This window comes from Schistocerca nitens, chromosome 4, assembly GCF_023898315.1.
Source record: "Schistocerca nitens isolate TAMUIC-IGC-003100 chromosome 4, iqSchNite1.1, whole genome shotgun sequence".
In the NCBI taxonomy this organism is placed as follows: Eukaryota; Metazoa; Arthropoda; class Insecta; order Orthoptera; family Acrididae; genus Schistocerca; species Schistocerca nitens.
Genome location: NC_064617.1, coordinates 125,475,705 through 125,489,584, shown reverse-complemented (window position 1 = coordinate 125,489,584; position 13,880 = coordinate 125,475,705). Strand labels below are relative to the sequence as shown.

The window sequence follows — 13,880 nt, the reverse complement described above, 5'->3', positions numbered from 1 at the left end:
TTTTATAGCACTGCTATTGCTATTAATAATGATGATGATGATGATGATGATGATGATGATGATGATGATGATTTGTTAGTCAGCCATGTAATGATCATGATAGCTTACAACAATTACGACAGTTGTTCTTATTTTTGTGGACCCCCCCTGCCTCTCCCTCCCTTCCTCCCACTCTCACTCTAATCATCTTATAGCCACACTCAGAAAGTTCTGTAGAAGGCCTGCCATGGCATTGTTGTTTTGATTTTGAATCACAGATGGAGGAGACACATTTTGTTCATTTGGAGTAATTTGTTCTTTGTATGATCATAAAAACAAATTCTGGATTTACAATTTGTGTCAATTTTTTTCTACTTTGTAATATATTTTTGGTATGGATTTTTTAAATTGTGGATTTCATCTCTGTTATTTGGACCTAGTATGTTGTGTGAGATCATTCTCTCTTTTCGTTTTAATTCGGATATTAAACATAACACACTCTAACTGAGATATATGTAATGAAAATCATGTCTTTTGGAAATCTATTTTCATTTATTTGTGCCTCACTTTCAGTTTAATATTATTAAAATTATTTCAAACTTTTCCTTCCTTGCTTTACACTACTAAATCTTCTAGTGATTTTTCTTTATTTTACACCCTTACTTAACTGCTTTGTGAGACAGATTAGGGCTCCGGATTTTTCCACAGTTGTTACCTTAAATTATGCTGCCAGTGTATTATGACCAGCTAGTACTTAGAAAATAATTTAAGAGTGAAGGAGGCCGCACACCTAATAGCAGAAGCGATAAGTTGTTGATAGGCACATACAAAGGAGAACGAAAACATGCTTGCCATGATTGCATTTTCGTAGGTGGACTAGGGTGGGATGGGGATTGTGTTGCACGAGATGGGTTGAGGGAGAAAAATCAGGGAGAAGCATTACAGATGGGTAGCTAGTGGCTCAAAGGGAGGCAACAGGTTTGCTGGCTAGGAATACAGGAAGGAGTGGCAAATGGACAGCTAGGCATGTGATAATGTGTATCGGAGCAAGCGAGATGTGGTGCATAGTTAAGATGATATGGAGGAGTGGCTTTAGACCTAGTGACGGGGGGGGGGGGGGGGGGAGGGAGGGAAAGGAGGGAGGGAAAGGAGGAACTACCGTTGGCGTTGGGTAGAGGATATGACGACAGTGAGTTAGCAGAGATTGAGGCCAGGAGGGTTTTGGGAGTGAAAGATGTGCTGTAAGGAAAACTCCCATCTGTGTAGTTCAGAAAAACTGGTGCTGGAGGGAAGGCTCCAAAACGGCATGGGCTGTAAAGCATCCATTGAACTCAAAACATGTTGTGCTCAGGAGTCTGTTATGCCACTGTGAGGTCAACTTTGTTCTTGGTCAAGATTTGATGGTGGCCTTTCATCCTGGGGAACAGCTGGGTGGTTGTTGTGCTGGTACAAACAGATGTGCATGTACTTTAGCTCATCAAAGAATTTCTTCCGAAACCTAGCAAGTTTTCATTCTCTTGTGCTTGTGGCTGTTGGAACTCAACACTTGTGCTATTCGATGAGTGGTCTCTTTTACACCTAAATTATTTACATTCTGCAGAATTTTCCTTAGCATTTAGCAATCTTATCATGTGGGTCATATGCAAATTTGGATTTCAGATGGACTTTGTTTCGTACTAGCATTGTTTACAAGTGCATATTCAAACGTATTTTATTTTTGTGAAATTGATAAATTGCTTCTGACTGTATAGAGGAGATGGTGACTCACGGACAGGCACAGCAAAAAAACTGCTATACCTTTGAGCTTCAGTCAAAAAGCCTTCTTCTAAAGTAGAAAACACACACACACACACAACTTCCATCTCTGGTCTCTGAGGCCAAACTGCATGCAGCAACTGCACGTGATGGGAGAACCAGTCTGTTGGTGGTGGGTATAAGGAGGCAGCTGCGGTTGGGAGGGGGAGAGATAGTAGCAAAGGGGTAGAGGAGGGTGCAGTGATGCTTCTGGGAGCATGCAGAGACATGGTAGGGATAGGGTAGGGATTTGGGGACAGCGGCTTGGGGTGGGGGTGGGGGGATGGAAAAAGAGAGAAGTGGCTGTGTAGTGATGGAGTTGGAGCAGGTAAGATGACAGGTGAGTGAAGGACAGAGAGTAGCAGAGGCTGAGGCAAGGGGGCAGTTACAAGAATGCAGGATACAGTGGAACTTTTGATTTTGCTTTCTCTGATAAATATAGCCCCTGTGAAAAACCCAAAAGATCAATGCTAAAAATTCTTCCATTTTACATTTTGTCCAACTAAGGTTTACCTCGATTATAAGTTCATACTCAATGTCTTGCTTGACTTCATCTCATTTTCTTCCCATTGACATTTTATGTCATTAAACAATTTACAAGTGGCTCAAATGACATATGGTTTGCACCACAGGCGATGGCAGAATTAGGGAAATATCTTTGGCCATTGTGGAGAGGGGAGAGGGGAGATGTGAGACAGGAAATGCTGATATAATCCATCATCGGTGTTGCCAGCACAACTTGCAACATTTACCTTCACCACGCAGTTATGATAAAACTACTGCAAGGTTGCTGCTGTAAAGGAAAAACAAGACAGTCAACGTGAAGCATTCCAGACCAAGCCACTATTTGATGAGTCCCAGCCACCACCTTTTGTGCCACTTATAATTCAGTCTCATCGTTTTTCACATATTTCCCATATACGGTGTTCAGCAGCAATATGTCGTCAATCTTTTATATTTGAAGTCTGAGGCTAAAAGAATATGTTCAGTCATAATCGAGGAAACATCGAGCATTTCAGGCTAGTGAACTCTTATTGGCTGGTGACTTGTTAAGTAACGCAGTAGCCAGTGCAGCCATCAATACATGCCAAATGAGCTCACCTACTGGATGTGTGTAAAGGGGGTGTGACCCTTCAGTGTCGGGAGTGCAGGTTGGGGCGAAAGCATTTTGTGAAGTGCTGAAAATACACTTTTTGTGCAAATTATGTGCTATGACAGAGATGTCACATGGAAATAGAACAAGGGTTTTGCGATAGTGCATTTTAAAGACTTTCGTGTTCAAATCTGACATGATAAAGTTCCAACAACTGCGTACACTAATCATGCATATACTTTGCACCACACACTGTAGCTCATAAAGATTGGCATCAGTGACAGAGGGCATGAAATGAAACTGTAGCACCTGAGCTTTCTTTCAAATTAACATTTTACACAGTATGCAGAAATTCACCAAGCCGACTATAATAAGCTTGTAACATCAATTGAGAAAGTAAACTCATTTTTTCACATCTTTGTTTCTCTCAACAAGCCTGAAATAACACTTTAATGGTGGTGAGCATATGAAGTGCAGCTCGTAAGGAAAACAGTAAACAATAACAGCAATAGTGACAAAACATGTCATTAAGCAGATGTCCACATTTATGCTTATGGCTTAAATGCTAAGCTGCTGTGATGTTTTTGGTTTAATTCACCATGTTCATCAATTTTTACTTTTTTCTGGGTGAACACAAAGGATGATCTCTCAAAAATGTGTGTTTGAACATGTAATTTGCGGTCATAGAATGTCGAAAAATAGCTAGATTACCTTGTACCCAGATACCAGTTTCAATTTTTTGATGAGTTTGAGTTTTTACTTGCTGTTACACATCTTTGATTTTTTTAAGAAACTGATTAAATCCATTGCCACAAATTATTGTATAAACATTGTTTTGTACATTTAATTTCCTCACTTAGACAGATTTTATACAAAATATTGGATAGGATTGTGATTTTTAATCACATATGCCAATTACAGTGTTTTTGCTTATATATATATATATATATATATATATATATATATATATATATATATATATATATATATATATATATATATATATATTTTGCGGGGGGGGGTTAACATTTTTCTCAGTTTTGCATTTTTAAAGTCTGGACCACACAAAAACATAAAATAGGGTTTCACTGTATATTGCAGGGAGAGTTCACACCTGTATAATTCAGAAAAGCTGGTGTTGTTAGGAATGATCCGGATGGTGCAGGCTGTGAAGTAGTAGTTGAAGCTACGAATGTTGTGTTGAGCAGGATGTTCAGCAACTGTACGCTCCAGCTGTCTCTCAGCTTCAGTTTGTTGGTAGTGATTCATGCGGACAGACAGCTTGTTGGCTGTCATGCTTACGTAGAAAGCAGCACAGTGGTTGCCAGCTTAGTTTGCAGATCACATGACTGCTTTTATAGGTAGCCCTGCCTTTGATGGGGTAGATAGGTGATGCCTGTGACCAGACTGGGGTAGGTGGTAGTGGGAGGATGTATGGGACAGGTCTTGCATGTAGATCTATTGCAGAGACATGAGCCAAGAGGCAAGGGATTGGAAGAAAGGGTAGAGTAGGGATTGACAAGGATGATGTGTAGGTTCAGTGGGTGGTGGAATACTGTGGGAGTGTTAGGAAGGATAGTGGGTAGGATATTCCTCCTTTCAGAACACAAGAGGTAGTCAAAACCCTGGTGGAGAATGCAGTTCAATTGCCTCAGTTCTGGGTGGCACCAAGTCATGAGGGAAGTCATCATTTGTGGCCTGATGGTGGGAATGTTGGAGGCGGTATATGTTTGGAGGGACAAGGCAAGGAAGGCAAGGGAGATCTGTTTCTGAACAAGGTTGTGAGGGGAATTTTGTCTGTAAAGGCCTCTGTGAGACCCTTTGTATATTTGGAGGAGGACTACTCATCACTAGGCTGTGGTGCTGAGCAGTTCCCCTCCAGACTGCATCCATACTTGGTTCACCATAAAACTAAACCTCATGTAAACATTAAATGCTGAAACCTCATTGGATTTCATTTTGCATGGAGCAGAACACAAGCTGTCTCAAGTACAGTCAATTATGACAATGAGGATACATTTTATGCTGTGTGTTGTGTGTACATTGACTCAGCGATAATACGGGACAGCAGCTTTACTGGCGCATTTAACTTGGATGGCACTGGCCAGCCACCTGATACAACTAACCTGCAGTGATGTGAACAGTTGTAGTAGAGACATAAAAAGAGATGAGCAGAGAACAATATAGCATTGAATGTCATTTAAGTTTTGAACTTGAGGAAATAATGGTAAAACACAGGAAATATGCTTCATCGGTGATCTGATGGAAAACATAACATGCTCTCGATCTTAGCTAACATAGCATTATAATTAAAAATAAGAGTGATGGAAATTCCTGAATTTTAAAAGGGTAATTTTTCTACACGAGCTATGTCCAGCATAAAAGCGCAGTGCTAGGATTTCACCGTGTAATTAAATATTGAAGCCACTGAAGGTAATACAGTCAGTCGTCTGATAATTTGTGAATGCCTTCCGTATTGGACTTCGAGGAATATGGTACGCTTCGGTACTGCTACATTGATAACGAGGCAATCAGCAGCAGAATTCCAAGCCACCAGAAAGTCCACATTCCTTCCTTGTCTTTTATGACATACTATTCTGCATTTCACCATCATTCAGTAGTGACATGTCACAAAACTTCTTGCATTAGTTCAGTATGTTTGGCAGCTTAAATATCTTGTTATTTCTAGTGACAAATTCCTTAGGTTGGCTCCATATCAATTCTATTGGGTTCAGATTGCAGTGTTAAGCTGACAACTGTAAAAATGCAGCATTTGTACAGTGTGCTCAACACCTTGAAAATTACTGTTTTCCATGTTTCTGTGACACTTAAAACTCTGGCTCGTGTGAGACCACATCTGTCCTACAAAACAATGGACATATTCAAACAAAGCCTGTTTGATTTTTCATTTATCTCTGAAAAATTTAACTGTGTAGTGTTTTATTAACTTCAGCAGTCTTTAACAATCTTTTATAAAATGTCAATAACTAAGAATATGCATTTGCAATGAAAACCAGAATTTTGCATGTGATATGTTGTTAGAAACCAGATGATGTTCATTTTTCTTGAAAAAATGGTGGTTAAGTCTGAATTAATTACACAACAAGATGTGTTCAGAAAGTAAAGTGACTTTATATTTCTATGAAAAAATATGTATTTATTCATCAATATTCAAGTTGTACCCTATGCTTCTTCCAATCCTCGAAACACTTCTCATAAGCACTTTTAGGTGTAGCCTGAGTACTTCCATTGATGCAGTTTTTATTTCCTCAGTCATTGAAAATCTTCATCCTTTAATAGATCTCTTCAGTTTTGGGGACAGAAAAAAGTCGCAGGGGGCCAAATCCATTGAATATGGTGGCCGAGGCTTGTTTTTGTGTTGTTTTTGGCCGAAAAATCTCTCACAAGCAACAATGAATCAGCAGGTGCATTGTTGTGATGCAAAAGCCATGAATTGTTTTTCCACAATTCTGGGAGTTTTTTGCTTATTGCTTCTCGCAAACTGTTTATAATATCAATGTAATACTCCTTATTGACCGTATGACTCTTGAGGCGAAAATTCATGATGCACTTGCCACAGTACTTAAAAAAAAAAACAGTGAGCAAGACTTTTACATTTGATCGAACTTGGTATGCTTTTTTCAGTCTTGGCTCTCCGGGATGCTTCCATTGGGGGCGATTCGTATCTGGTTTTGACATTGTAATCGTGTACCCATGTTTCGTCACCAGTTATGACCCTTTTGAGCAAATCAGGATCATTGACATCATGCAAGAGTTCCTGAGTGATGCTCATGCAACAGTTCTTCTGATCAAGATTGAGAAGTTTCAGAGAAAAACTTTGCCGACACACATCTTGTGCCCAGAACATCCAAAAACGTTGCACGACACGAGCTGACTGATATGCTAACATCCTCAGCAACTTCTTACAGTAATTCGATGATTTTCCAAAACAATTAAACAATTTTCTTTGCAGCTTCGATGTTGTCATCTGTTGTTGATATACTGGGGCGTCCAAAGCATACCAGAAAATTAAAAAGAGCAGTTGCTGAAATAATGAGCAAGTCCATAACTACTATTGAATCTAAAAAGCATGATGCCAACATGCTAAAAAGGAAAGGACGCTTGGGAAAAAATACACATTGAATACAACACAGAGGCTCTTACACGAAGATCAGGAGAGCAACTTAAATTAATTTAGAAGGACATGAAAGTGAAAGCAAAGAAAATGAAAGCTAAATGTTATAGAGAACAATTTCAAACTGGCCGTGGAGTAGGTGAGATGAAGGTCAACGATATAAGCCAAATGATTGTTGATAAGATCACGCAAGTTTTCAAGGGGATAGCTAGAGTTAACGACAATGACACATCTGAAGACAATGTGATACTTTCATTCAACTTCAATGATGATAACTACTCTGAAGGTAGCAATGAAACTGCTGAAGATGGAACTTTATCCCATAGTCATGAACCTCGGCCTACATTCTCTGGTGGGAACTTGTCAGACAATGTGCCCAGCAAAAGAGGGAGAGAACATGCAGTTGTAGTGAAACACCGAGAGTTCTTGAAAAGAGCAGATGAGCTTCATTCCTTAAAAAATGTGTTTAATGTGAGAGGAATACAATGCAAAAATGTTATTAATAAAAAGACAAAGAGAAATCATAGAAGAGCATAATCTTAAAATGGAAATTATGAATAAGTTCATGAACGTTATGGATCAAACTTCAGGTTCCAGTTCTCCAACCGATGTGCTCAAAAAATTTGGGTGTTTGTGAATGATTAAGATAATATCCATATGTTTAAAACATCTTTTATTTCCTTGATATTTTTTCAAATGGTTAATATGTTCTTGTATGGCATAATATTTGTGTTTATCATTTCAGCATTGGTACTAATTTTTGTTAACATCACATTCTAATATTTATCTGAATTTGCAGTATTATAAAATAAACCTTTTTTTTAGAAATAATTAAATCATTATATGACTTTGTATGCTCAATTAAGAAATAAAATGAGAATATTAATCCCCTAGCAAAAAAACAAGAAAGAAAGAATGAAAGAAGAACATAATTATAAAATTACACATAAATAAAATGAGTCACTTTTCATGCAGTAGTGACAATCCGTTGGCATATTTATTCACTTAAGAAGGAAAAGTCTTTACACTAACTTCTAATTTTACTAGCAAACAAGGCACAATTTTAATAAAGTAGTTAAGTATTATAGACAATCTGACAGTTTGTCTTGCAGCATCTGCCTTTGGCTGGAATGCATATTGTTCGATGTCATTCACCTCCAGAGCATCAGGGTGAAACACATCTCTAACTTTTATTCCAAAGTTGTGTATAAGTGCAGCAGCCGCAATAACATTACCACACTTGTTTGGTTTGAATCACATTGTTTTAGTGACAATTTGGTAATGTTTCTTCCAAACACTGAACGCTCCCCCGTTACACATCTGGTAGCAATATGGGCTCTATTGTAGTGCCATTCAGCTCCTGTGTGGACTCGGACCACAGGCGTCATAAGATGTTTGGAGAGAGCATAACCACTATTCAAACAAGCAACCCATCATATTGTCGATTATCAAATCCTGCAGCAACTCTACTATTGTCCCAAATGCATGCATCATACATGGTACCCGGCCAATGGCTTACCACTTTCAAGATTTTCATATTGGCATCACAGATGATTTGTATATTGATAGAAAAGAAATTCTTGCGATTTCTGTATTGTTCTGCTTGTGCTTCAGAAGGACAGTGTGTGGGTATGTGTACACTATCTATAGCCCCTATGATATTTGGGAATCCACCAGTTTAGTAGAATTCCCTTTTGTTCTTTGATATACAAGGGTAAGTCGATTATTATCCACAAAGTAGCTATAAAATTATATTGTAATCAAATAGGAAACTTACAAGAACATCATTTTTGACAGTCTCCTTGCATTTCAATGCACTTGGTCCATCGTTGTACAAGCTTCCTGATGCCCTCATAAAAGAAGGTTCTCGGTTGAGCTACAAGCCAGGAATGCACCGCTTCTTTCACTGCTTTGTCAGAGGCAAATCGATGCTCCTTTAATGCTTGTCTGAGTGGACCAAACAAGTGATTGTCAGAAGGGACAAGAATACAAATTTGAGTTTCTGGAGCGTTTCAGCAGTGTGGTCAGCAGTATGCGGACAGGCATTGTTGTGCAACAACACAACACCTTTTGACAGCAATCCTTGGTGTTTGCTTTGAAATGCAGGCTTTAGCCTGGCAGTAAGCATCTCACTTTAATGTACGCTGTTTATTGTTGTGCCCCTTTTCCCATAATGTTCCAGTACTGGACCGTGTGCATCCCAAAAAAATCCATAAGCATCCGTTTTCCTGCAAACGGTTGGGTCTTGAACTTTTTCTTGCACGCTGAATTTGGGTGTTTCCATTCCATTCTCTGCCATTTACTCTCCGGCTCGTAATGATGTATCACCAGTAATGATCCTGTCTAAGAAGTTGTCCCCTTTGTTACCATAGTGATCCAAATATTTTTTGCAGATGTCCAAGTGCGTTTGTTCATGCAACTGTTCGAGTTGTTTTGGGAACCATCTGGCACAAACTTTATGAAACCCAAGTCTGTTGTAGATGATTTCGTAGGTAGAAATTTGCAGACGATGTGCCACTTTGTCAATAGTTAATCGTCTGTCTAAGAGAATCATTTAACATGAATGCTCAATGGATTCTTCATTTGTGGTGGTAAATGATCGTCCGGCTCCTTCATAGTGTGTAACACTTGTGTGACCATTTCGGAATTTTTCAATCCATTTGTAGACACTCTGTTGTAGGAAAACACTGTTCCCGTACTGTACTGAAAGTCTTCGATGAATTTCAGCCCCTGATACGCCTTCCGACCACAAAAAACGGATCACTGAACGTTGCTCCTCTTTGCTGCAAATAGACAGTGGAGGAGCCATGATTAACAGCATGGCAGCGATAACCTAACTAATCTAGCATCTTGAAAATTGCAAAGATATAACAACAAATAAACAAAGCAAGCGTCGTCAACGTAAAATGACAGTACTACCAAAATAAACCAAAATATAACTAAATTGCGGATAATAATTGACTTACCCTCGTATTTTCTCGGCTCTGTGGCATGGACACACAGAGTGGCTTCAAGGCAATTAAACTGTTTATCACACCGTAAAAAGCTCTTCCTGCAGTAGTACGATGGATATTAATGAGTTCCCATGCTGCAGTTGGATAAGTACCTGTGCAAAGGATTCGCAGTCCACAAAGAAATTGCAGCCTAGGAGATAAAGCACAGTTCCTGTCAGATTTATGCTGCAGTAAAGGCTCCTGTATACCAAGCAGCAACTCAAAAGATTCCTTACGAAATCCAATTCGTTCTTTTAAATCACTGTTGTTAACATCACAAATGGGTCTCTTTTCTCCATTACTATCCCCATTCTTGGGATGATCACCTCTTCCTCCATCTCCATATATTCTTCATAGTCCAGGTAATCCGTAGAGTTTGGCACTTAAAACACAGAATGTGAAGATTGCACCTTACTCTCTCACTTTACTACTACTAGTGCCTAAGAGTAAGTTTTGGCCTTATTTCCTCCTTACGTTACTAGCATAGTAATGTACTCCTCAATGGTGCTCTCTACCAGTAATGGATTAAATAAATTTACTTTGGAAGTAAATGAAAAATTTCCTCTGGAGTAATTTACACATGCAGTAATTGACTCCTTTAGTTCAGTACTATCGACTTGGAAGTCGCTGATTTCCTTCCCTCTTAGTATCTTACTACTTTAGTTTCACTTACTCCTGGTTGGCGCTCGCCACCCTTAGGTTAAGCCTCATTGAATCGTAGTTGAGTTGTCATAAATTTAATTTATTATTTTAGTGAAGCAATCTAGGTAATATCAGATCGTTATATAATACTAACCCCATTCACATTTCTTTTCAGGCAAGAATGAAGATCATAAATGAAGTGTCAAATGATATGAAGGAACCACTTTTGAAGCTTCACAAGTCACTCAGTGGAAGTTCAGTGGAAGACTTCATGTCTGCAGTAGAAGTTGTAATGGGTCAAGGAATATGTGACATGATAGTACGTAAGCCAGATAAAAAGAAAGAAAGGTATATTTATTTCTTTCTGTATGCATTTAACATTTAACTTTATTTGTCCAGTCATATCTGATTCTTCACTTTTTCAGAATCCATCTGCTGAATCGCCGACAGAGTCTCTTGGATGAGCTGTCTACCTCACAAGAGCCGGCTAAAGTACTTCTTATTACTGTGCTACTGATATTTCAAGCTGTGACCCAGAGCACAGTACATGCATCTGGCAGATTTGTTAACAACATTCTGTCATTTTTACAACCAAACTTGCCTGCAGACACATTCAACACACTGCAGGAATATTATGGTACTTTATTCAGCAAATGTCTAGCCTGTACTTTGCTCAGTGTTAGCTGTTACCAATTTATTTCTCCTTTGCTTCCAGGCCTAGTGTGGAAGAATTTACAGGCTGAGCAGAGTCCTGACAGTTCTTCAGAATGTATGGCATCTTTGGTGGATAAAATGCCAGCTATAAAGGAGATAGCAAACACATTCAAGAAGTTGACAGCCTCTGAAAGACAACAGAAAGTTTCAGAGTAACTTACAGTTTCAGGATAAGTTCAAGCAAAACTCTGGATATGTGATTACCATGTGCCTTTTCAGTTAATTTAATCTGTTGGAAAGTGGAAATATATGGCTGTAAAACACGAAGTGGTGTACAATAAAAATGTATAACTGTGGTTTCTTTATTAAAATAAAGAAAAGGCCTTACAATAAAGCTGTTGTGTCTCAGAAATAGTCTCTGTATGAGGCAAATCAGTTTTTGTCCAACTAAGGACATTCATTCTTTCCCAACAAACTGTTATATCCACAAAACTTTGTGTACTTGAAACACAGACACAAAGCCATAGTGTACACATTCAGAATTATATTGTAGACACTTAAGAAACAGGAAATAAAGCTAGAGTGATGAAACATGCAGGATGAGTGATCTTAAGTGTTTGTCTCAAATGTTTTTGGAACCATTTAGATGTGCATCACGGTTTCACTGTCGTTTACACTGATGGCTCCAAACAGGAGAATTTCCTTGGCTGTTCTGTGGTGTTCCCTGATCATGTTACCCGGATTCGCCTCCCTGCTGAATATACCGTTTTCGCAGCGGAGCTCCGCGCGATTCTGAAGGCACTGGAGCTGATGCATCGTGTTCGGGGCGATCGATTTCTTCTCTGCTCCGATTCTCTTAGTGCCTTACAATCACTGCAGAACCTATACCCGACTGAGGAGATGGTCCAGCTGATATATGACCAACTGTACTTGCTCCAACGGTGGGGTAAAGAGGTATCCTTCTGCTGGGTGCCTGGTCATGTCTGCATATGGAGCAATGAACAGGCCGATCGGGCTGCCAAGGAGGCCTGCAGAGAGCAGGATGTGGTCCAGTGTCCTATCCCCTTGCAGTCGGTCATTGCTGCACTCCACAGGAAGTGCATGGAGTTGTGGGAGGACGAATGGCTGGCGGTGACAGCCAATAAACTGCGGTTGGTAAAGTCAACCACTCGGCCGTGGCGTTCCTCCTGCCGGTTGCTCAGGCGGGAAGAGGTGGCCCTCACACGTCTTCGGATCGGGCACTGTCCTCTCACACATAGCTTTTTATTACGGTGGGAGGATCCTCTGTTTTGTGATGCTTGTGGTGTGCACATTGTAACATACTGCATTTTATACCGTGATGCATGGGCAGAAGCACAAGTTGATGGGGATCTGCCTTCTGTTTTAGCTAACGATGAGACGAGTGTGTCTAGGGTTTTTAAGTTTTGTGATGTGTCTGGACTCTGGCCTAAACTTTTAGGCTGGAGGTTTTAGTGTATTGCAGAGTGGCTGACTCCTCCCCCTTTTTCCTTGTGGTCAGCCAGCCACTTCCATCTGCTACACTGTTTTAGCTCCCTCTATCATTTTCTTCCTGTGTTGTCCATGTTTTACTGCTGACACCCTGCTTCATCCCACGCTTCGGTGTGGGTGAGCACATATTTTTCAACGATTATTACCCGTGTTTTGTTCCGTTTTATATTCCTGTTCTGGGAATTTTCTTGACACCCATCTCCCTCTGTTACTGAATGGGCGCTGAAGACCTTGCTGTCGTGTGCCCAAAACCCGTCTCCTACTGGAACCATTTAATACATCATAACTAGTGAAATGTGCTTTTGCTTGTCACAAGACATGTTTCATCTTACTCAGTTAAAATATCATTAAATATTGTGTACCTCATCTGTTTCTTGCATGCAGTGAGGGTTTGATGTCTGCATGCGCATATGATAAAAATTTTCAATTTTTTTGACTTACACAGTAAATCAAAAAAAGTGAAAAAACAAGTGTCAAGGGTAAAAAAAGAAAAGTGCAAGCAGGCAACACGTTTGTTTCTAAGTGAGAAACAGATGATAGAATGCCACAACTAACAAGTTTTAAGTAAATAATGTGACGTAAATAGTGACAAGAACACATCTTAGTAGTTGCATACACAGTATTACTATGAGTAGTGTGTTCATATCAATCTGTGCCCTATGTCTTGCCCTGTTATGCATATACTAATTTAATGACCAAAAACATGCCTCAGTCACTCTGACAGACACACACCCTAAAGTGAGAACATAATCCTGTAGTTGTTTGGTTGCTGGTTCTTCAAAAAGCAACATAGTTTGTTTTTTCAGTCACAGTCAGTGCACTCTGATGTATAATATTTAGGTGCCCAATTAGTTTTCTTGTTACTAGTCCATCTTTCTCAGTTAAATCCTATTGCATGTAAGTGTCTCCTTAATGTTTTGACAGTTATTTCCCTGATTGCTGTGAGGAGCCCAGTGTAGGAGGAACACTCTTCCCTGCAAGTATAAAAGAAGTGTCTTTTATTGCGCTGTATCACATCCCTGTGAAATTATCACAATGAAACTAGTATTCTTTAGATCTCTGATACTTTTTCCAGGAGTAC

General features: G+C 39.5%; 1 protein-coding gene across 1 annotated transcript in view; it reads left to right on the top strand.

Moving 5' to 3' along the window:
- The window catches only part of LOC126252854 (E3 UFM1-protein ligase 1 homolog), a 61,995-nt gene extending 50,311 nt beyond the window's left edge, over nt 1–11,684 (top strand). Inside the window, exons 11-13 of the mRNA XM_049953805.1 lie at nt 10,812–10,984; nt 11,062–11,273; nt 11,352–11,684. Coding sequence (XP_049809762.1) covers nt 10,812–10,984; nt 11,062–11,273; nt 11,352–11,506 — 540 coding nt within the window. The 3' untranslated portion in view covers nt 11,507–11,684. The remainder of the gene's footprint in view (nt 1–10,811; nt 10,985–11,061; nt 11,274–11,351) is intronic.
- The last annotated feature ends 2,196 nt before the right edge of the window (nt 11,685–13,880 follow it).